Source organism: Lagenorhynchus albirostris, chromosome 10, assembly GCF_949774975.1.
Source record: "Lagenorhynchus albirostris chromosome 10, mLagAlb1.1, whole genome shotgun sequence".
Classification (NCBI taxonomy): Eukaryota; Metazoa; Chordata; class Mammalia; order Artiodactyla; family Delphinidae; genus Lagenorhynchus; species Lagenorhynchus albirostris.
The window spans coordinates 61,727,482-61,752,634 of record NC_083104.1 but is presented as its reverse complement, the minus strand read 5'-3'; the positions used below and the strand labels follow the sequence as shown (position 1 = coordinate 61,752,634).

The window sequence follows — 25,153 nt, the reverse complement described above, 5'->3', positions numbered from 1 at the left end:
CACATATAACTGATATCATTTGGTATTTGTCTTTCTCTTTCTGACTTACTTCACTTAATATGATAATCTCTAGTTGCATCCATGTTGTTGGAAATGGCATTATTTCAGTATTTTTTATGGCTGAGTAATATTCCATTGTATATATGTACCACATCTTCTTTGAGGGGGGTGCAGTCAGGATCTTAACCTATGAATTTCTGGGGAGCACAGACATTCAGTTCATAACAGTTACTATTCCTTTTTCTTTCCAAATTAGTTTGTGTGGCCGTGTGGAAGAACCACCACATGAGGACGGTGACCAATTACTTCATCGTCAACCTTTCTCTGGCTGACGTGCTCGTGACCATCACCTGCCTTCCAGCCACTTTAGTAGTGGACATCACTGAGACCTGGTTCTTTGGACAATCCCTCTGTAAAGTGATTCCTTATTTACAGGTAATTATTTTTCACACTTTTGGTGTTCAAACACAGAAACTACTGAAAAAGTATAGTCACTTTCAATTATATTCATGGTCCTTTGGTAAATTACCTAGTGAGCTAAGAGAGAAATATACTTGCTTACGGAACTGGTAAACTTAAGGAAAGTAATACCAGGTAAACAAGGTAAGTTCTGGGTAAAAACAAAGTGTCAGAATTCTCAAGTCATCAATAAATGCTGCACAAACCTTTTACCTATTTGGTCTCTAATTTTCTGATTATAAAATAAGGAACTTGACCAAATTAATGATTCAGCCTTTCCCAGTCCAAATAATTGAGGACTATCTGTTTTTATAAGTTGTCTCATTTACTACTGAGAAATCAAAAGCTATATGATCAAAGCAGTACAGGGAACAGGTTATAGTGCAGGTTTTGAATTAAACTACCAGGAATCTGGTAGAGAATCTTTGCAATCTCTATTCTGCCATTCACCTATTGTATGCTATTGAGCCAAATATGTAAGCTCTTTGAGATTCACTTATTTTAAAAGATTAATAATTTTAATTATAACTATCTCTTATGGTGGTTGGATTAGCTTACTTAGATAATTTATATGAACCACTTGGCATAGGGATTGCTCTCTGGAAGACAATGACCTTATAAAAACATAGTACGTTCTCAGTAAATATCAGTCATTGTCATCAGAATTAGATGTTTTATTTTTCAGTTCTGAAAACAGCTTTCCTATAACTAGTTTCTCTACAAGAAATTAAGAACAAACACTTCCAGAGAATAATTTTCTGATTGATATTCTGATAGCTCTAAAATCTTTAAAAATTTTCCCAAGCTGGTGTCCAGAGCCACAGTTCTAAAAGACATGGATTTTCTTTAGCAATTGGACAGTGAGTGAAATGGTGGCCACTCCCTACTGGTTCCCTTGACCACCCTCCACCTCCTGATATTTATTCCATCCAGGCTCCCAGTTGGTTTCATAAGATTTGGAGGAAATGAAAATATGCTCCCAATAATGACAATTTGGGGAAGTTAGAACAACTGAATCTAGATACAGACCTTACGCTCTTCAGAAAATGGACTCAAAATGGATCATAGACCTAAATGCAAAACTATGAAACTCCCAGAAGATACCATAGAAGAAAACCTAGATGACCTTTGGTGTTTTGATGACTTTTTATATATAACACCAAAAGCCTGATGATTGAAATAAATCACTGATAAGCTGAATTCATTAAAATTGAAAATGGCTGCTTTGCAAAAGTCAATGTAAAGAGAATACAAAGACAAGGCACAGACTGGGAGAAAATATTTGCAAAAGACATGATGATAAGGAACTTTTATCTAAAATATACAGAGAGTTGTTAAAGTTCAACAGTATGGAAGCAAACAACCCAATTAAAATATGGGCCAAAGACCTTAACAGACACCTCACCAAAGAAGATATACAAGTAGCAAAGAAACATAGGAAAATATGTCCCTCATCACATATCATAAGTGAAATGCAAATTAAAATAATGAGATATCACTGCACACCTATTAGAATGGCCAAACTATGGAACACTGATAATACCAAAAGCTGGCAAGGATGTGGAGCAACAGGAATGCTCATTCATTGCTAGTAGGAATGCTGCAAAATGTTACAGCCACTTTGGAGGACTGATTTTTTTTTTTACAAATTTAAACATAGTCCCAACATATGATCCAGCAATTGCATTCCTGAAAATTTACATCCACACAACAACTTGCATGCAAATGTTTACAGCAGCTTTATCTATCATTACTAAAACTTGGAAGTAACCAAGATGTCCTTCAGTAGATGAATGGGTAAATAAACTGGGGTACAACCCGGTAATAGAATATTATTCAGTGATTAAAAGAAATGAGTTATCAAGCAATAAAAAGACATGGAGGCGGCTTCCGTGGTGGCGCAGTGGTTGAGAGTCTGCCTGCTGATGCAAGGGACATGGGTTCGTGCCCTGGTCCGGGAAGATCCCACATGCCACGGAGCGACTGGGCCCGTGAGCCATGGCCGTTGAGCCTGCTCATCTGGAGCCTGTGCTCCGCAACAGGAGAGGCCACAACAGTGAGAGGCCCACATACCGCAAAAAAAAAAGACATGGAGGAACATTAAATACTTATTACTAAGTGAAAGAAGCCAATCTGAGAAGGCTATGTACTGCATAATTCCAATAACATGACATTAGGAAAAAAGACAAAACTATGGAGATAGTAAAAAATATGAGTGGTTGTCAGGGGTTGGAAGGGATGAACAGGCAGAGCACAGAGGATTTTTAATGCAGTATAACGTAGGATATTATAATGTTGGATACATGTCCTTATACATTTGTCCAAATGTACAACATCAAGAGTGTACTGATTATGGTGTGCCAATGTAAGTTCACCAATTATATCAAATGTACCACTATGGTGGGGGATGTTGATCATGCGGGAGGCTATGTGGGAACAGGGGGTATAGGGAAATCTTTGTACCTTCTCCTCAGTTTTTCTGTGGTCTTAAAAGTACTCCAAAACTGAAGTCTTGGGAAAAACAAAAGATGAGAGAGACCACAAATAGCTCATTATTAGAAATTATATAAATTAGGCTTTTGGATCTGAAATGTTACAAAGAGACCTTTACCTCAATAGTTCTACAATGACTCATTATAAAAAGAAATAATACATTTTTAGGCCAGACCTCACTGATAGACTACTAAGTGGGAAATATCATGAAAGTTATAAGCCTCATTGCAAGCATTAAGTTTAACTACAAGGCTAGTTTTGTCAGTCGTCTGAAAATCATGAGTGGGTTACAAAAATAAACTCTAGCAAAAATTTTTGAGAGAAAGAGTACATTGAGCAACAGGGAAAAATATCACCATAGAAAAAAATCACTAAGCAATGGGTCTTATGATTACGTGGAGACACTGGGAAAATCATAAATAGCAGAGAATTCTAATATGTCACCATTTCTGTGGTGCTTCCAGAAAGTTTTTTAAATTTCTCTTGGTTCCAGTAACCACCCAGGGGGAAATTTGGGGGATCTTTTTAAGTTTTAAGATGGCTTAAGTTGCCCAGAATCTTTTATTGGCTGAGTTGTTCTCTCTGCAAACCAGAAGTTTCCCTGATGGAGAGTGGGGTGATGGAGAGGGATGCATCACCCTGTAATAGGTGCAGCCCTGCTCTAATGCACAGCAATACCTTCTTATAGACTAGGTATTCCAGATTCTCTTATGTGGATGCAAGGACATATTGAAAGCAATGTGCAACCATGAATGAGGCAGGGCATGGGTCTCTCCTAATGTTCATTATGACAGTATTCTTTCCAGCAGCACAACTTAACAAGTCTTACAGTTGAAAGAACATCTTCATCTCTTGATAGCTTCTATCTGCTTCTCTATAAAGTGTCCAGTTTAGTCAACTTGACTAAACAACAGAGGATCAACAGTTGATCCTCTTCACCATAGATCAAGGACAAAACTATTGATAACCACAAGATCTGACCCATTCATTTCCTCATTCAACATTACTTCTTGATGGAAAGTTGTAAATGCACAAAAATATTGACGCACTGGTATAACTCACATTTCCAAATTCTCTCAATATTTATTGTCCATTTTCCATAGAATTTTCCCAAGTAGAAGGAATAGGGCCAATGTGCAATAAGCCAATCATCTGAGTAGTTTTTTTTCCCTTAATGGTGATGTTCTGAAACCAATGGTCCTTCATATGATACTTATGTCCTACTGAGTATTTAAAAACATATACAAAACACCCAGCCAAATTTTAAGGTTATTTGGTTGCATTTAAGATTCTTTGGACATTTACTAATTTCCTATTATTTATATGTTCTTTTTCTTCTAAATACAATTCAATGCAACCTTTAGATTTATGAGTGGTATGCTGTAAGACTTCAGCAAACTCTCATCAATCTTAAAAATCTTACAAATATAATAAAACTTAGCTAACTAATTAAAATATCCCTTTTATATTTTTAATCACTCCATAGGTCTACTACCAGTAACATTTATTGGGCTATTTGCTGAATAATTATCATGAATTTCTAGAAAAAATATAAAATATTTCACTTTTCTTCTCACACATACAGGAGGAGTTGACTGCTTTTTCAGAATGACATTTTTTTGTAACTGCAGAAGAGGTTCTGCACAGGAAATGCCAGCAAAAGGAGAACCAAAGCCAACTGAGTTTTGGGTGTCGGGTGATGGGACAGGCTCCCTCACTCTCAGTCACACTTCTCCACCTTCCAATCCATTAATGCCTGTCATCCAAACTTGTGATTTGGCAAAATTTCCATTTCTACTTGTCATGGATCTCTGAGTCCCTTTTGTCACATTTATATGCTAGCGTGAAACTGAGTCCTCTACCAAAGAAAGCTTCCCATGTTGCCCTGAACATAGGGTACTCATAGGATGGGTGCAATATAAAGCACCGACAGCAAAAGAAAGTTCACATCATCTCACTTCACTCACAATGTTCATGGTTCGCACTACATTCATTTCTCAAATGATTTATTATCAAGTTGACTTGAGCTAATGTTAAAATCTCAATGAAAAAGGCACCTTTAAGTGCACTCCTACAAGTGAAAAGCAACAACAAAACTCTCATTTATAATCACTTATGATAAGGTGCCTTATCATATATCACTTATGATATATCCCCTTCAAGAAAATCATGTAAATTGGATGCTAATTGTATACTAGAGTATATTATACACCAGCAGATGTAGCACTCAAACAGTAACTATTAAATCACTGATGGTCAATGTTCCATGCAATGGATTCTACTGCTAGGTTAACCGAACCAGCATGCTCTCTCATGAGAAGGCGCTGCACCTTGGCTTACTGTTGACACTGGACAGCCATCTCTCAAGTGCACTGTTTTGAATTGATTATTACTATCTAACAGTAGAGGGAACTAATAGAAATGACTTCAGAATTTGAACCACACTACTTCTATCCCATTCACCCATGTTGATTAGAATTCATGAAAAATAAAACACTAGGTCTTGATGAGCATTTTACATTTCTAATTGCTAGAGAGCATAAATATAGCCCTGGCTCAGCAACTATGAAATGGCAACTGTGCAGAGCTAGAAGACCACTGTCTTTTTCCCAGGTTGGCAAGGGTATGGAAGGACCCTGGGTGCTTGACACGTTCTCAGGGAAGAAATGGAAGTTGGAGGAGAAGAGGACAATTGAGAAAGAGGTGTGAATGCTCTCTGAGGCAGCACCAAGGAATTGCCAGGTGCCATCAACCAAGCCTTCTCTGGTAGAGTTCATCCCTTTAAGATTACACCTAAAATGAAATTAGCCTCCAAGAATTTAGCATAGTTTACACCTTTATTTGTAATTTCTATGACTGCACTTCACCGAAAAGCAGTCTGTTCCTATTAAAAGCTAGAACTCCAAGCTCAGGAATAGAAGAGAATACTAATAGTATAATGACCATCATCGTGTCATAATCATAATAAGGAATAACAAACACTTGCACAGCATTTATATACCAGCCCTGGACTAGGTGTTTCCCATCTCAACTGACGGTTCCTACAATTCCATGGACAGCTACGATTATCAGGCATTCTCACACAGATGAGAAAACTGAGGCATAGAGAGGTTAAGTGACTTACCCAAGATCATGCATTTGGCAAGTGCAGTGGGGTACATACCCAGGAAACCTGGTAGTGGAATTGACTCCAACCACACTCTGCTGCCTTTTCCAAAGAGAATCAAAAGAATCAGAGTTGGCAAGCATCTCATCCCATCATTTTACTCATTTAATAGAAAAATAAATGAACAAACAATAACCCATCCACATTTTACCTACAGCTCTTAAGTAGGGGACCCATATTGTGCAGCTAGCTGGGAGGAGATGAGAATGGATATGTGGTCCTAATCCTTAACCCAGAGCCTTTCCTACTGGGCTGGACCAGCCCTTAGATCCTTCCCTCTCATCTGTACCTACAGTCAGTGCATCGACAAGGAAGGTCCTGATGTAAGAAGCAGAGAGACCTGCTCATTCACATTTTATGGGATCAGTACAACTAGGACAGAAAAATATAGAAAGATGACTGTGCCATATATATTACCTTAGATTGAGGCTTATGACTATTCCTTAATTCAAAAAAATATTTATTAAGCACGTCAAGCACTGTGTCAGGTACTGTTTTGTGAACACAACAGTCCCTCCTGCCATTGGTCTTTGTTCCAATAGAGAAGATAAACAGTAAATTAATGAATTAAAGAAAATAATTGTACTGTAAATGTTGAGAAGAAAATAAATAGAAATCTGTAAAAGATATATCAGAAAAGAGCAAGAAGCTTGTTTTTAAAGAGAGAGTTTTGAGATAATTGATTTTGTCAGAACCAATGGTCCAATCATCCAGTATAGAATACACTAAATATAATTACATAAACTGATCATGTGGGGATAAGCATGCTTGACATATTTCTTTACTATTTTCTTAAAGTTCCAAGTTAAAGTATTGTTTGTGGTGCTATTATATAGAAATCTGGATTGGGTGAACCTATTTGAATTTTAGAGGCAGGTTGCTTATTCCAGCAATGAGCAAACTATGGTAAGGAGATTCATATAAAGAATTATTTTTTATCGTGACTCATGCCTTTCTTTGGGTGTAACATGTTGGAAATGAACTAATGTACAAATAACCTTGATTATTTAAAAATAGGAAATGAGATACCTATAATTCAAAAATACTAATTAAATGCAATTTCAACCAGATTCTTGTATGATAATTTAAACGAAATACATGTCATTGTATTATTCTCTATAAGTGACAGAGAATTTTCCATTTCAGACTAAACATATATATTTTACTATTTTTTCATTCCAAGATAAGATTTCCCCTATCAATAGAAAAATTTCAAGACAAAATCATGATTGTCACTATTTAAAGAATGCCATATTATAGATTAAAACATTTAGCATAAAAAAAGATTGCAAGGCTTGTATAGTACATTTTTATGTTTAACGGAAAAAAGGTATTCTTTTCCCTGATACATTTCTAATATTATTTTTTTGGCAGAGTTTTTTCTTTTTTTAATAGAAAGCACTTGTGTGAAATGTTTTTTGACAACTTTGAATCTGGTTATCTGTGTGCCTATGTTTCTGACAGGGTAAAAGTACTGAGAGTGGTCCATGTAACACCCGGTGCTTCCCTTGTACTACCTTCTTTTCCTCTCTAGACCGTGTCAGTGTCTGTGTCTGTCCTCACACTGAGCTGCATTGCCTTGGATCGGTGGTATGCGATCTGTCACCCTTTGATGTTTAAGAGCACAGCCAAGCGGGCCCGGAACAGCATCGTCATCATCTGGATCGTGTCCTGCATCATAATGATCCCTCAGGCCATCGTCATGGAGTGCAGCACCATGCTCCCTGGCTTAGCCAATAAAACCACTCTCTTTACAGTCTGTGATGAGCACTGGGGCGGTAAGTCCATTGTGGCCCTTGCATTTATATGACAGCTGCAAATTGAAAATCTAATTTGCATAGCCCTTGTAAAGCTGGCCTCGTGTATTTTATTGGCATTTGTTAATATCGTTTATTTTATAACATGGTAGAACATAGTATTGTCTCAGGTGTCAGGTTCCCTAATGGGCTTCAAATACAACTGGATTTTTCATTTTAAAACCATGTCTGGCCTGGGAACATGGATGTCTTGCCCGTGGACCTATGCTGTTCTCTGAGTCAGATTAGCTACACACGTTTTCTCTATTCATAATATAGTAAACTGATACATTTTATCACTAGCATAATTATTTTCTGACTTAAGAATTACACTAATTATGAAATTATGAATCTTTTTTGGTTTCCCATCTGATATGTTCAGTGGTTAAATTTAAACAATCAAGTTAGGAGCCCTTATGCTCCTTTGGTTCAAAACTCTCAGCAACAGTCTTTGAGGTTTTCCTGTAATAGTGGAAACACCTTTATCAATGCCTAGTTGTGGCACAAATCTGGACACAGCAAAGGATGAAAGAAAATAAAATAATCCTGCATTTCAACACTAGTTACAAAATTATCACACGGAATTTAAAGGAAACAATCTGTTCTCTTCTGGGTAAATATATTACAATGGCTCATATTTAAACTGTAAACATTAGGAAAGCATTTGTTTACTGGAAAGATGTATCAACAGAGGCAGTGCACTCCAAGGATTGTTCATGGACCTGGTATTTTCAAGCATATGAATCTCTGAATTCATGTTAATTCCTACCTTGATTCTTTTATTGGAACACTGAAAAGAGGAAAATCAGGAACTGAAAAATTAGGCATATGTTTCCACTGCAGCAAGATAAAACTCAAAAGACACTGAGATTATTCCATATGTTATCCAAAGACCTATAATAATTAAAATTTCAAAATTTGCTTTATCTATTACTGTAAATATTAAATACTCCTTTTAAAAATTGAGATTTATCCTTTCTTTCAATTGCAATTCTTTTGCTGTATTTCTTTCTGTATCTTCTTCAGTTTTTCCCAAGTTTCCCCATTAACAATGAAGACAAAACCAAAATGAGTAGAAAATTCCAGAATGATAGAAATATTTCTTAAGTGTCTTCGGCCCCATTTATTTAATGTTCAAACAACATCTTGAGTACTTAGGATATGCCAGAAATTGTGCCAACCTGAAGAGAAATAGACTCTGCCCAAGGGAACCCGTTGTATATAATGAGGCTGAAATGCAAATAAATAAAGGTTTATAGTGTGATTAGTATTTTAATATACTTATATACAAAGTGCTAGGAGCACAAGTGAGAGGACAGACTCAGTCCTGGCCATGTGAACAAAAGTTTATAAGGACCTGCTAACATTTCAGCAAAGCATTAAAGATGAGCAGGGAGGAAGCTCAAGGGGCAGTTCATTTGCTCAGGGTTTGAACTCTGTTCTCTCAGAATGAACTTGTTTTGCCTTTTGATTTGACTATGCCTTAATGTTTAAGTATCTCACTTATTTTCAGTTTAAGAAAGACTTTAAAAATGTGGAGATTCACTAGCATGAGTGTGATTCTCTTTCAATGTACAATTTAATAATTTGACCAATTAAATGATGATAATCTACCAAAAAAAAAAATGAGCAGGGCTTTTCCAGACAAGGAAGAGGGAAAAGGGTGTCCTAGGAAGCAGGAAAACTCACACAATGGGCACCATTCCTTGAAGAAGAAAGGAAGAGAGTCCAAACTTGTAGCTTCTGGAATGCAGTCTAAAGAACTGTGTTTGGGAAAAGGTGGGCTGGGAGCCAAATATGACATATCTCTTATTATTATCTAATTCCTATGCAATGAGTTATATTTGGAAAAGAGCCTAAAGATCTCTTGATCAGAATGCTTAGTTAATCATGATGAAACTGAACCATAAATTAAATTATTTGCTCAATATTATGAAGCACATTTAAATATAAGTGTTACCAAACCCGGGTTTGGCTGCTCGTCACTCAGAAGTCAATACTCAAGAGGCAAGTGTCAGTAGAAAGGAAAGGTGTGTTAATCAGAAAAGCTGGCAATCTGGGGAGAAGGTGGACTCATGTCCTGAGACCACCTCCAAAGATTCTGCTCAGCCCTGACAGTTTTTGAAGGGAAAAAAGGGGGAAGAATCTCAGTGTATCATCTAGGCAGGAGTTTGGATTCTGCATCATTCTCCATTGAGTGTAGGCTGGCTGACTCTCTCTTCTTTATCTTGCCCATGTGGGCTGCCTGCAGGATTGCTAAAGGGGCTGTTGGGGGTAGAGAGCTAGTCATTCTTTAACTATTTAATTCTTCATTCTTACTTCTTTTAATCTAGGTAAAGAATCCACAGGTTAGACAAGGCACCGTGTGTGTTCAGGAGAGCATAAGTCAGGAGTTAGTTTCAATTGCCTAGTGATCTCATTCCTATAATTAGATTCTTTTAAGGTTAGAGGGGAACAGAAATGGGCAAACAGGAAAGGTGCAAAAGAGCTGCTTTCAGAAGCTTCCAACTCACAAGCTGGGATTCTTTAAGTTTACGGAGATGGTAATTAGATTAAAATTCCCACCTATTATTCAATATGTGTCAGTAGTATTTTCTCTAAAGTATTTGGGTAATTAATTTCATTTATAAGTCTGTGGACTGATTTTATAAACTTGTCCTTTTTTTAGTGTTGCCCTGAATGATCAAGTTGCATTAACTCCCATGAGCAAAAGGATTGCAGAACTAGGGAATCCTGTTAGTCATCATGATTAAGTAAATAGCTGCATCATTTTCTAATTAACTTTGAGCAACAGATATAAATATATAAAAGGCATCCCAACCTCTCACATTTTATTACTTAACTATACAAGGGATATTTTCCTTAAAAAAAAGGAATTATTGTCAAATACCTAAAAATCTAAGCTCAGTCTTCAGAAGTCATTTAGGAAAGCTATTTGAAAGTGATTTTATATTAGCATAAAATTACTTAAAATAATTTTAAAAGCTAAGTGATGCTGAATTGAGTTGATCATCCACAAAATCAAGCAATAAAATCTGTGACATTAGTTTTTCGTATATTAAATGAAATTATCAATAACTTCATGTTCTTAAGAAGAATATGAAAAATTAAAAGCAGGTTCTTATTATTCTGCTCATTAGATATTTAGTTTATTTTAATGATTTTTACATTAGCATAAGCTTTGTTAATATAAGTTATTTATAAATCTAGGTTTAACTTAAAATTTTAAAGCTTGGACATATATGTGATAGTCACAACTTAAAATCACCATAGACAATTATATTTTACAGGGTTAGCTCTCTAAAGTTCAAACCTTTTGAAAGTCCATTTAGTCCCATTTTTAAAAAATTTGTTGTGAAATATCTTTTATTTGCTATTAACTCATAAACTGATTTCTTATCTTTAATCTTTTATTTGCTATTAACTCATAAACTGATTTCTTATCTTTATCCTAAGTTAAATCAATGATTTGGTTATAAAAGTAAACAGAGATATCATTATGGTCCTACAACCAATATTACAATGTGGAAAGAGTCAGTAAACTATGTGGTCACTTGATTCATATCTATCGAATAACTTTTGGGAAAGTCTTGCAAATGCTGTCTCGCTCATGGTGCAAAATAACTGAGAACTCCATCTTACTGGAAATAAGACCACAAATATGTAATTTTTATGGATACATTACTTCTGCAACTCATTATGTTGATCATTGCCTATGGCTTGTTCAAAAAAAGACCACAAACTATTCAGTTCTTGGCAGACACACTTGACACTCAAAAACAAATAAAATGTGTTAATATTTATTTTAATGATGTTTAAATTATGTTTTTGTGTATGCTTACTGTTTGCATCAATCACATCCATTCACACTTCTGAAAGTTTAAAATTCTTCCAGAATTATAACCATACATTCTTGATTGCTTGGTTTGTAAATGCATAGTTTCACAGGATAGATCCTACTGGAAGAAATTAACTGTCTTTTCCCACTCAATCCAAGATATGTTTTACTAGTAATTCATCCAACTTTTAATGAGCATGTACTGTTTGTCAAACATTGTTTTGGATGCCGGGGATTTATAATCTCCCTCCTCTTGGATTGTACTGCCAAATTATTCTTTGGTGGTCTGAAAAATAATAATAATAGTGGAGCCCTTCTTTATATTCAAGCTAATTATGGTATCTGGCCTATTATGAGATTTGGAAAGTATATACATATGTGTGTTTATTAATAGGAACATTTATTGAAAACACTTATTAGAGAGAAGATAATAAAATATATTACAGATTCAGATAAACTTTTATGGATACATGAACTTGGAAAAGACTCTCCAAATTGAATATTTGGAAAATTATATTTAACTTAATTTTACATTGAATCCTTGAGAGGTGTAACATGAAGGAGAAAATGTTTGTCATTTTTAGGTAATTATATTAACATGTTCACTCAACAATGGACCTTAACTCACCTAAGAGAAGTTAAGCTTTATCTATCTAATACCTGACATTTTTCTTTAATCTCTGATTTCAAAGACTAAAGAAAGATCCATATTTACTCCTTATTTGTTGGTTTGATATACATACAATAATGTATGCAGATTATGCCTATTCATCCGTTGAGTAGAGACACGAAATTTTAACGGTTGTCAATCTTTAAAATGCTGTTTTCTAATTTAGGGAATGCTTAAGTGAACAAATTTCATGTAGCTACTGTCTAGACATATGTCTTAAAATATATTAAATATATTGCTTATCAAGTGTAGAGAAACTTCAAAGATAGTTTCAACACATATAATTTAAACTTTCAATGGCATTTCTGGGTTTTCAATTAGCTTAGACTCTAAGCATGAAATGAGGAATCTAAGACGATCATGTTTCCCCAATTATCTATAATAATCTCTTTATTAAAACAATCTATCTTAGCCTGCAAGTGTAATTTTGCTTGATCAATTTTTCTCTATGTTGGTGTTCATTATCATAATATGCATTTACCAGCCAATTACATATTTTTCTAACTATTTATAAATATACTGGTTGCAGAATGAGCTTTCTTTCCCGTCTAAAACTCCAGACTGTTATCACAGCGATGGTATCCATCTCTGCAGTTTAAAAATAAATGACCTACCAAATCTACCTTTCTCCACTCACTCAATTTAATTGTCTGATGCAGACATCAGGGATTCACAGGTATGTAAGCTTTAAAGGTATATTTTTTTTTGTGGGAAGCTTATACGACATTTTCTTCAAAACAAATAGAAGTTCAAAGCCACTCAGGTGCCTAGGAAGTGCCGAGGTCACTCTCCAGCTCCTTTGAAATTGGCTCTGCAAATGCTGCATGGCACTTTGAATGCTGCAGCACTTCAAAGGGAAAGACTGTTTGCTATTCCTCCAGTCAGGCTGCTCAGATTCTATCACTTTTTATGTAACTGGCTTGTTTTGCAGGACAAACTTGAAAGGAAGTTAGAAACTGAAGCTGATGAGCTAGATGTGAGCCACCTGGGCCCCAGAGAAGCTAAAAATGACACATCAAATTGGTCTTTTAGACCTCCTGGTAGCACACACACCCTGCTGTGTGCTCTAAAGATTGTAGTGGAGAAAAACATCTGTCTGAGAAAGAAGACAGTTTTAGGAGTAAAAATAAGAAGAATATTAAACTCTAGAAGACAAGACTATGAAATCAATACTGTGGAGGATATGTTGACTTACTAGAACATATACAAAATTCCTCTCTAAGTAAGTTGTGCATGTGTGTTAATGCATGTACTTTTAATAAAAATGAGATTTTTAGGGTTCTTTAAACTTAGATGTCAAACCAATATGGGTATTTTCTTTTTTTGATATCCATCTTACTTATCAGGGATAAGCACATATAGGATTGTAGTGATTGCTTATTTATCATTAATTCTATGTGCACAGGTAATACGTATCACATATTGATATGAGGATATGTTGATATGTTGAAAATATATTCAGTAAGAATTCAATGAATGTTCAATAATTGTTATCAGTCATTATGGTCATCATCATAATCATTATTGGTTAATCCTCAGTATAAATTGCTCTTACCACGTTTGACCACATAACCGAGTCTTCATGCTTCTACATATTTTCTGAAGTAACGAAAATAATAAAATCCATGAAAGTGATAGCATCATCCTTCCATAATAGTGTAGAACAAATCCCATTGCCAATATCAAAGTCAAAATAAGTTATGTAATTTTTAGAATTTTAAAAAAAACCTTTGTTTTATTAGCATTTAGTTAGAATTGTATCAAATTATTGGCATTTAATGTCTATGGTATCCATTTAGGATATATTGTTTCTTGTTTTACATTTAAGTAAAAGTAGCTTGATCAGTGTGATATATTCAAATACTAGTTAAAGGGAAATATCCCTTAAAGTGTTTTAAAAGTAATGGATATATTTTAGAAAAATTAAAAATTAATATTAAGCCACAGTGCCAATTGATTGACTCCTTATAAATGCCCTAATCTGTGATATGTATTACCTGTGCACATAGAATTAATGACAAATAAGCAATCACTACAATCCTATATTTGCTTATGCCTGATAAGTAAGATGGATATCAAAAAAAAGAAAATACCCATATTGGTTTGAAATCTAATTTTAAAGAACCCTAAAAATCTCATTTTTATTAAAAGTACATGCATTAACACACGTGCACAACTTACTTAAAGAGGAATTTTGTATATGTCCTAGTAGGTCAATAAAAATAATCATTATCAAATGTTTGCTGTTTTAGTTTTCAAAAAACTTCCTGAATTCATATTTGGAGATACAACTGGGCATATTTTCTCATCTCTCAAGAGAGAAATGAAGAGGAATCAACTTAGTTTACTGTCTTTTTCCATTTTAACAAAAACATTAGCAATTAAGTTTTGATTGAGTAATGTCCCTCCTTGCAAATCCAAGTATTGGACAATCCAAATTAATTTTTATTGATTAAACAGATGTAATTAAGAGAAAAAAAGGCTTTTTGATAAATGAATACTTGACTGGAAAGACTGTAGTAACACAAATTAAGAAATGGCTAATTGTTCTTCCTCTCTGAGTAGATTACATGACATTAAGACTTTGCATTTAGTACTTAAATGTAAGTAGTTAATATTATAAATCATTTTTCCCTTTTGTGTATATAACATAACAGTAAAATCATATAGAAGGTAATTTTGAAGGCAAAACATTGACAGATGTACTTTTAAAAAGTCTATGAATTATAATATTTTATTATTTTAACTTTCATTCCAGGTGAAATTTACCCCAAGATGTATCACATCTGTTTCTTTCTGGTGACCTACATGGCACCACTGTGTCTTATGGTGTTGGCTTATCTGCAAATATTTCGTAAACTCTGGTGCCGACAGGTAAGTAATTTCAAATAACTTTCTTGTGTTTTCCTTAGGATGTCCTTAGAAACAAAATTTAAGAGTGAATTGAACCAATATAATATGCTTAGCAAAGGATTGTGTGTTCTTCTAAAATAATGAGGCCTTAGTCATGAACATATGTCTAGGCATTTTTTAGGGTGATATTTAGGGAATGTTATTTATGAACTGCCTTAATGACTAAATTTTAAACCTCTGTGATTAATCGACTTGATTTTTGTCTAGGAATAATATTGTAAATTTTACTTTTTATGAGAAATAAATAAAAATTCCTTTAAAGTTTCCTGAGACTGTAAGTAAAGATGTATGTAATACATTTTTGATGAGATGTATGTAATACATTTTTATTATAGGGTTAAATCTCCAACTTCAAAGATCTTATTTTTTTTTCAGAACAGTAGAAGAGTCAAGCAGAATTGAGAATTTTAAAAATTGTTTATGCTAATTTGTACTGAAATGTTAGATAATTTTGCTATGTATTCATTCACTCATTTATTAACTCAGTGAATGTATTCATTCACTCAGTTATTCATTCATCAAATATTTATATTACTTTTGCATGCATGTCTGATAAAAAGCTAAATGTTCTAGTCTGTGTCATTGGTGAATTCATAGTCTAGAGGAAGGAAACAGTTCCAGGGCAAAAATCACCTTAAAAAATATAAGCAAAGGGGATCAGAGAAAAGCTTAGTGGAGGTGGATCTAATTCAGACCAGGAGACATTTAAGCTGAATCATGATGACTCTAAGGAAATCGACGAACATGTAAAGGTACAGACAAAGAATATAACTCAGCTTCTTGTACTTGTAAATTGTATCTTAAAATGCCACATTTCTCAGAAATGTATCTCTTTTTTCCTAAATTTATTGCCAGTATTTTGAGCTTATCAGGCTTGTGGAAAGCCACACACTTAGTCTGTTTGTTCTGACATATTTTATCCAACTGAAAGAATTTACTGGGCCACTTTACTCATTTAAAGGATTTCATAAACCTTTTATTTGGTTTTTGTCTGAGGATGAGTCTTAATCTGGGTCTTCTTCAACCCTTGTTATTCAAAGCGATTTTCAAGATCATCTTTTACTTCTTGTATATGAGCAATCAACCCCGTATGTCTCATAATTCCAAATGTTTTTGTTTCCTCTATTTTTGTAAAGAAGTCACTTCTTTTCTGACCTTATAAATGCATTCTGTTCCCCAGTCTTTGTAACTAAAATAACAAATGTGTATCACTGTAAACCATGAGTGGTGATTTTCCACATCGTAGGGATAGTTTCCTTAACAATCTCCACCTGGCCAGTGGGAGTGAATGACCAGAACTGATATAATACAGAAGTCAAAAACACAGACTCAAGGTCCTGACTGCATGAGTTTAAATTCTAACCCTGCCATTTAACAGATGTGGGAGTTTTGTCAATTACTTAAATTTCTGTGCCAAGCATGGGTGCATAGCATCTACCTCACACTTATTAGATGAATTAATTCAAGTGCCTCAAGCATGGAAAGTGCTCATTAAATAAAATATCATAATAGTATATGCTGTTATTTAGGCTTTCACCTCATTCTGCTTATATTTCTAAAATAATAAGCATGTGTTGAATTGATGTTTGTGACTACTTTCTTAGATAGATCTCTTTCATAGTACTTTTAAGTAACATGAAAATGACTTTTTATTTGTCTATCTGCTCTAATCTACTAAGATGGAGACAGTACACACTAGCCTTGATCTTGTAGCCCTCCACCTAGTACATGCATAGCACATATCAGTTGCTTGATAAATACTTTATAAGAAAAAATTTAGTGGAAGAATAAGAGAAAGTGCTGGGAAAGTTTAGATAGAAGAGGAAAGAGAGGAATCCATTGCTCAGTTACTCAGAACAAAGTTCATAGAAAAATTATAATTTGAAAAATTCTTAAAGAAGATAAAACTTTGATGAGCATGTAGGCATAAAGATAATTTAGATTGATATTTTGACTAAGAATATTCAGTGTTAAGTGCATTTCCTACTTCCATATTTTTACTGGGTAGTGTGCATTAAACATAAGAAATGCTTATATTTGCTTATTCATTTATTTACAGAATGACATAACTTTAAAATTTCTTGGGTGTACATAAATCTGTGTCGTTCATCATCATCTTCCCAACACTTAACATGTTACCTTGCACAAAAAAGTATTCAAAAAATGTTTGTTAAATAATTAGATAACTACCAAATCTCAACCAGTTTACTTCTTCATTATTTAAGCTTATAGTTCTCCATTTCTCAAACTCTAAAGTAAGCTCAAAATTGTATTGCAAGCTTAGAAATAATCCACATTCTTTTGATGAATTGTCCTGGTTAGTACAAGCCACATGATCCAGAAGATTTGCAGTAAAATGCTTGGGCTGTGAAACTAAAAACATTTACAGACAGATTGCAATAGAAAACAGCAAGTTCATCTGAGTTCACTTTAGCAGCCACAATAAAGTAAATTAACCCCAAATGGTGATTATGTAGAATTCTGCTTGAGCAACTATCAAATTCCAACTGTTAATGTCTCTAAACAGAGTTCCAAGGCATTATGTATGCCATAGTCTACATCAAGTGAGCCATCAAACAGAGGGACTGTCTTATTTGCTTAAAATTACAGAGATGCAGGGAATCTGTTACATTCTTTGAAATATCTAAGTGTAAGATTATTAATGAGCAAAATGTCTGTCCTTGTCTGACTTTCTCAAGAATTTTAAACCTATGTTAGTGCAAGTTCATTAGCCTCATGCACAGTGAGGTGAAACAAACCGAAACTTTGGAGTTTGGAGCAGAGAAAGTTTATGGCAAGGCCATGGAAGGAGATGGGTGGCTCATGGCCTACAAAGCCCCTGAACTCCCTGAAGCAAAACATTTTTAAAAGCCAGGTGAGGGAGGGGTGTCGCAGTGTATGTGATCAGCTTATGTACAATTCTCTGATTGGCTGATGGTGAGGTAACAGGGTGGTGTCACAAAGCTTAACATTACAGTCCTTATCCATAGACTCCAGGAGGCCTGGGGCTATGTGCTCATGATTATCAAGTAGTTAACTTCTTCCATTTGGTGGGGGTTTTTCACATCTGTAAAACAACTCAGGATATGGGGGAAAGGCCTGTCCCTAGAAGGCCCCATAGGGTCCTGCTTGGTTACAATGAAAAGAATTGTCCAATGTTTCACTCTAATCAAAGACTTAAATATTCTCTTTATTTGACAATGTGTCTCAGAGAACTCATTCAGTCTGGAAATTCTACAGGATCTTCTCTAGAACTCCTCTTTTTAAGGCTCACTAAATATTAACTCTTTTGTACCTGACAGAATTTTTTCAGTTCTAACTCTCAAATAATTCAACACTTCAATCTTACTCATTATATGAACTCACATTAATTCATTCCACAAATATTTATTGACCACCTACTATGTGTCTGGGACTGTGTGAGGAGCTGGGGATGAACTGTACTGATACTTGAGTCTGGAACTAAATTTCAATTTTCCAAAGACTAAAACTTTGAAAGAACTTCCTTGTTCCAATTTTTATCACATGCTCATCTACTGCCCTTTATTCTTCAACATTCTTCAAAAAGAACTTAAAATAATTAACATTAGATGATAACAAGTCAGTTTAGTATGAGAAAATAAACAGCAAATTGTAATTGCAGAGGCAGAATCAAATGGCAGTAACACAAGTTCACACAAGAGATAAAAGTAACTATGTAGGTAAATATAGAAGAGAGTATAAATATATTTTTGTTTGAAATTCTTTTCTTCTCCTATTTGACTTGAGATAATATTGTAAAGCAATAATTATAAAACTGTGAATCTTCATCTTATAATGTATAAAGATGTAATTCAAAGAAAGGAGGAGAGAATGAAGCTATATTGAAGCAAAGATTTTGTATACTATTGAAATTAAGTTGGCATTAATCTAAACAGATTAAGTTGTTAATTATAATCCTCAGGGCAACCACTAAAAAAATAACTCAAAAAAATGTAGCGAAAAAAACAACAACAGAAATAAAATGCTATACTAGAAAATATCTGTTTAGCACAAAATAAAGAAGCAATGAAGGAATAGAGGAACAAAATAGAAACTATATATATATATATATATATATATATGCACACATATATAAACAAACAGCAAAGGGAGACATGTAAATTACACCTTCTCAATAGTTACATTAAATGTAAATGAATGAAACACTCTAGAGGTTGGCAGAATAGATAAAACAAACAACAAACAAACAAAAAAAACCTGATTCAACTGTATGATGTCTACAAAAAGCACACCTCATATTCAAAGACACAAATAGATTAAATGTAAAATAATGAAAAAGAGGTACTATGCAAACAGTAACCAAAGGAAAGCTGAAGTAGCTCTACTAATATCAGACAAAAGAAACGTTAATAAAAAGTGTTACTATGGGTAAAGAGGGATATTTCAAATGATAAATCATTCCATCAAGAAGATATAAAAATGCTAAACCTATATGCAGTTAACAACTGAAGTCCACAGTACAGGAAGCAACAACTAGAAGAATTAGGTGGAGAAACAGACAATTCAATATTAATAATTGAAAACTTCAACACTCATCTTTCAGTCATGGATAGAAAAACTAGGCAGAACATTAACAATGACATAGAAGACTTGAAGAAAACTATCAACCAACTAAACCTAATATATCTATGCGGTACCTCTTCAAAAGTAGCAGAATACATATTCATCTCAAATGCACATGGAATAGTCTTCAGGTTACATCTTATAATAGTCTATAAAGCAAGCCTCATAGCATTTTAAGTGATTGAAATAATAAAAATGTAAATTCTCTTGCTACAAGACAAAATAGTTATGATCCTGATCATAAGAACTTAGCATGTGCATCTAAATTCTAAAAGAGAAGTACCAAGGTGGGAAAAAAAGTTGTCAGGGAGTGATAAAGTTAAAAGATTGCTATTATTTTGAATGGGATTTATTGCATTAAATCTATAGATCAATTTGGGGAAATTGACATATTAACAATATTAAATCTTATAATCCATGAACATGGTATATCTCCTCATTTATTTAGGTCTTCTTTAATAGCTCTTAGCAATTTTCATAATTTAAGTACACATAATTTGTCCACATTTTGTTAAATATATTCTTAGAATACATGTTTTGCTATTGAAATGTGTTATTTTCAATTTAAATTTAGAATCATTTATTGCTAATATATAGAAATACAGTTGATTTTGTTTATTGATTTAGGGTCCTACATATTGCTAAATTCATATGTTTAGTTCTAGTGGCATTTTTGTAGATTCCTTAAGACTTTCTTCATAAGCAATAATGTCTTCTCAATAGAAGCAATCTATATGCCTTTTATTTATTTTTCTTTTCTTCCTGTACTGGTTAGGATCTCCAGTACAATGTTGAGTAGGAGTGTTGAGAGAAATCTTTGTTGGCTTGTTACCAATCTAAGAAGAAAGTGTTCATCTTTCATGTTAAGTAGGATGATACCTTAAAGACTTTTCATGGATGCCTTTTATTCAGGTTGAGAAAGATTCTCTCTATTACTAATTTACATGCAAGTGTGTTAAAGTTTTCAAATGCTTTTCCTTTCTCTATTGACATGATCATAGTTTTTTCTGTTAATATGATAAATTACCTTGATTGATGTTTTTAAATGTTAAACCATTACTGCATTGCTGGAATAAATCTGCTTTTTTGAGCAAAATTTATTATCCTTTTATTTATTGTTGGATTTGGTTTGATATATATATTTTGGGGAATTTTCATCTCTATTCATGTGAGATATTTGGTCAGTGGTTTTCTTTTGTTCTCATGTCTTTATCAGGGTTACTGACTTCATTAAAATTCATTGTAATATTATCTTTTCTTTGAATTTCAGAAAGAGTCTAAATAAGATAGATATTATTTATTCTTTATGGTTTGATTGAATACTACATCAATGAACCTATCTGGGCCTAAGTTTTTTTGTTTTGTTTTGTTTTGTTTTTTGTAACAGGGTTTGTAAAGACACAGTCAGTTTTGGTTATCTTTTTTTTCATGGTGTTTATCCATTTCATTTAAGTTCATTGAGTTTGCAAATTTACTGGCTGTTCATAATATTCTCTCATCCCCTTTTTAATGTTTGCAAATTTAAGTTCATTGAGTTTGCAAATTTACTGGCTGTTCATAATATTCTCTCATCCCCTTTTTAATGTTTGCAGCACATTTGCTTATCTTGGCCACAAAGACTTCTTCAGACAGGGCAGGTTTCAAGGTACATCATCTACCTGATAGTTCAAATTCATAACTGTGATAATACCTCTTCCAGGATGTATTTTCACCTCAAAGGTGATTTTAAAGTTTATTTATGATATTGGAATAAAAGCAGTGTGTGTGTGTGTGTGTGTGTGTGTGCGTGTGCTGTGTGTCCTGTGCATTGTGTGTCTGAGTGTAAGGGTGTGTGTTGTGTGTGTTTGTGTATGTGTGTGTTGTGTGTGTGTGTTTGTATAGTGTGTGTTGTGTGTGTATGTGTGTGGTGTGTGTGTGTGTGTGTGTGTGTGCTTTCCACAGTCAGGGATTTTTGAATGCCCGCTGAGATGACAAGGAAAAGACCTTCTCACATGGACAGTCCCATAGCCTGGATCTCTCAAAAGCCCTTTTGTATGACTATTATTGCTTTTATGTAACTAGGCATGTGTTAAAAAATTTGCTAACTTCCATATCAGATTGTGTTGAAGTTTATAAATGGAAATGGTGCATCACAATGGGAAAAAATGAACTTTGCAATCAGACGGACCTGAGTGCAAATTCTGGCTTGTCACTTATTAAAGATATAGACTTGGATATTTTATTTAATACTTCTCAATGTCTGCTTGAACATCTGTAGAATGGGATTTACAATACCTATTTTTAAGAATGCATTAATGATTACTCCAGATTGTGCATCATTCCTGGTGCTCAGTTAAAATTAGTGATTTCTACTGATACTATGCTGACTTTCTCTAGACATACACAAATTATTGATGGGGATTATTGTATGTCTCTTCACAATGAGTGCAGGATTAACCATCTTCTATTTAGATCATCATCTAAGAGGGGACATCATTTCTGCTTTTTTTTTTTTTTTTTATGATTGCAGGAACAATAGTTATGCTCCCTGTGTCAGTTTCTCTTTATGGGAACTCTTTCTGATGGTTGCAGAAGTCATCAGATGCAGGATATTGATTTTTTTCCTCAGGGGAGCATTGAATAACAGATTGCTTAAGTTTAAATGATCTCTTAGAGATCATTTAGGAAACAGTTCAAGGCCATTTAGCAGACATTAATAGGGTTACTCATTTTACAGTTTTTCTGGAAATTTCCAACATCCTTTGCAGCTTCTCCTCAATTATTTTTAAAAATGACTATCTATAAAAAAGACTCATAGAAGAGGAAGGAGTCTCAATCAATAGATAAGAAGATTGAGTGAGGCCACCACGATGTGAAAAGGTCAGCCGACATGGCAGGACATACAGAATCCGAACAGAAATCGTTTATCGGTGTTTTTCAATTTAAGGGCAGGTTTTCCTTAACTTCATTTGCTTCTTTTTGAGAGAGAATAGTTATATTCAAAAGGAGCACCATAATTAATTAATTATCATTAATTCATCTGTGTGGAAATCAAAGTAAAATTCTGTTCTCAAATTAAAGATTATCTAACAGACTTGGATCTTGTTATGGATAAAGCAACAGAATCCATCCAACATCCACTGTGAGAGACCCATCGGTCTGTTCTGGCTTGCAGCACAGAGATAAAAGCAACAGCTGAATAATCTTAATAGAACTAGGATGTGCTTATGGTGTGCTTGTTGGCACATTTTACTCTTAAAAAATTACACATGCTGAATTTTATTGTTTTGCTCACTAAACCCTATCAATCTTCATGAGCTTATAATTAAGACAATATTATACTTGGAGGGACTCCCTGCTATTATCAAATAACTTTGAAAAGAAGTGGAAAAGTACAAGTTGTGTAACTGTTGTTACAAATTGCAGCTATTTGAAACGTTCATGAAGACCACAAGGGATATTCAAGGTTTTTATGTGCATTTTAAAGGGTCGGTCTACAAAATTGCCTTCAAGCAATTTTGTAACAACAAATGATAAGCAACAGAGAATATTTTATTTTATTTTTATTCCTTTTATTCAAAGGTCTGCCTTAACCAAACCTGAGAATCAGAAAATCTAATAAAAAGCAATAGGTAGTTAAGTCCTATCTCTCCATCTGGCAGCAGGTGGCAGTATTGATGCATGAAAAACTATGCAGGTTACTTTGGCAATTATCTGTTAGGTTTTCCTTCTGTTTCAACTCTAGGTATCTGAGCTGAATCAAAATTCCTAGTAAGAGCTCTTCTTCCCCAGTTTTCAGTTCTCTCTCTTTTAAATTAAGAAGGGTTTTTTTGGTATTTTTTTTTAGAGTAGTTATAAGTTCACAGAAAAATCAAGTGGAAGGTACAGAGATTTCCCATCTCTCTCCAACCTCCATTCATGAACAGCCTCCCCATTATCAGCATCCCCTACCAGACTGATACATTTGTTAAAACTGATGAACCTACATTGATTCATCATAGTCACCGGAAGTTCACAGTTTACTTTATGGTTCACTCTTGATGTTGTACCTTCTATGGGTTTGGATGGTGTATTCAAATACATTGTATAATGTGTAATGACAGGTATCCATCATTATGGTATCATGAAGAGTAGTATTTTCCCTGCCCTAAAAATCCTCTGTGCTATGCCTATTCATCCCTCCCCCCATTACCCCTAGCAACCACTGATCATTCTTCTGTCTCCATTGTTTTATCTTTTCCAGGATAGCATATAGTTGGAATCTTATAATAGGTAGCCTTCTCAGATTGGCTTCTTTCACTTAGTAATATGCATTTAAGTTTCCTCTCTATTTTTTCATGGCTTGATAGCTCATTTCTTTTTAGTGTTGAATATTATTCCTTTGAGTGGACAACTTCTCTTTTTATAAAGAGATATCATTTCCATTTGCAGCTCTCTTTAGACCTCAACAAAATGGTGATGTTGCAACTTTTTTTTTCCACCCAGACTCCTATTTGGCACTCGGCTGTATTACTCAAGAACACACTCCACTCAGCAAACGGTCTGGGGAAAGAGGCTCGCAAACCTCCTAGGCCTCGGGTGTCTGGGATACTCTCCTTACTGTGTCTTCCAATTACTCCTCCAAAGTGGAACTTTCCTAAATCAGATAACAATAAAGGGTATCCGCTCCTTTCAGATTCCTGGAACATCATCTGTAGTTCAGAGAAAATGGAAGGCCCTGCAGCCTCTTTCACAGCCTCGGGGGCCAGGACAGCAGACCAAATCCAGGATTAGCGCTGTGGCCGCTGAAATAAAGCAGATCCGAGCCAGACGGAAAACAGCCCGGATGCTGATGGTTGTGCTTTTGGTGTTTGCAATTTGCTATCTACCAATTAGCATCCTCAATGTGCTAAAGAGGTAAAGTTCACTTATTATTTGAAAATGAAGAGATCAGCCATTTTTCTTGGTTCTTAATTAAGGACTTTTTTTAAGCCAGAGAAAAATGGAAACCATCTGCCTAGATAGCTTGCCGGGCCAGATAACTCAATGTGGTGTTGTTACCAGCAGGTAGGGAACACAGTTTTTTAGAGCTCTGGGATTTTAAATGCTCTTATCCATGCAAATTCTCTATTGAATGGCAGACATAAAACAGATGTTCCTCTGACCTCTTCAAGCTAATTGCTAAGCCTTAGATGCAGAAGAAGTTCTAATGCAAAAAACTCATTTACAGCTCGGAGCTCTTTTTTGATCAGAAC

At 34.4% G+C, this 25,153-nt stretch overlaps 1 protein-coding gene across 1 annotated transcript in view; it reads left to right on the top strand.

Moving 5' to 3' along the window:
- HCRTR2 (hypocretin receptor 2) overlaps window positions 1–25,153 on the top strand; it is a 120,889-nt gene that overhangs the window by 88,362 nt on the left and 7,374 nt on the right. The window contains exons 2-5 of the mRNA XM_060164117.1: window positions 257–435; window positions 7,653–7,896; window positions 15,181–15,296; window positions 24,595–24,815. Coding sequence (XP_060020100.1) covers window positions 257–435; window positions 7,653–7,896; window positions 15,181–15,296; window positions 24,595–24,815 — 760 coding nt within the window. The remainder of the gene's footprint in view (window positions 1–256; window positions 436–7,652; window positions 7,897–15,180; window positions 15,297–24,594; window positions 24,816–25,153) is intronic.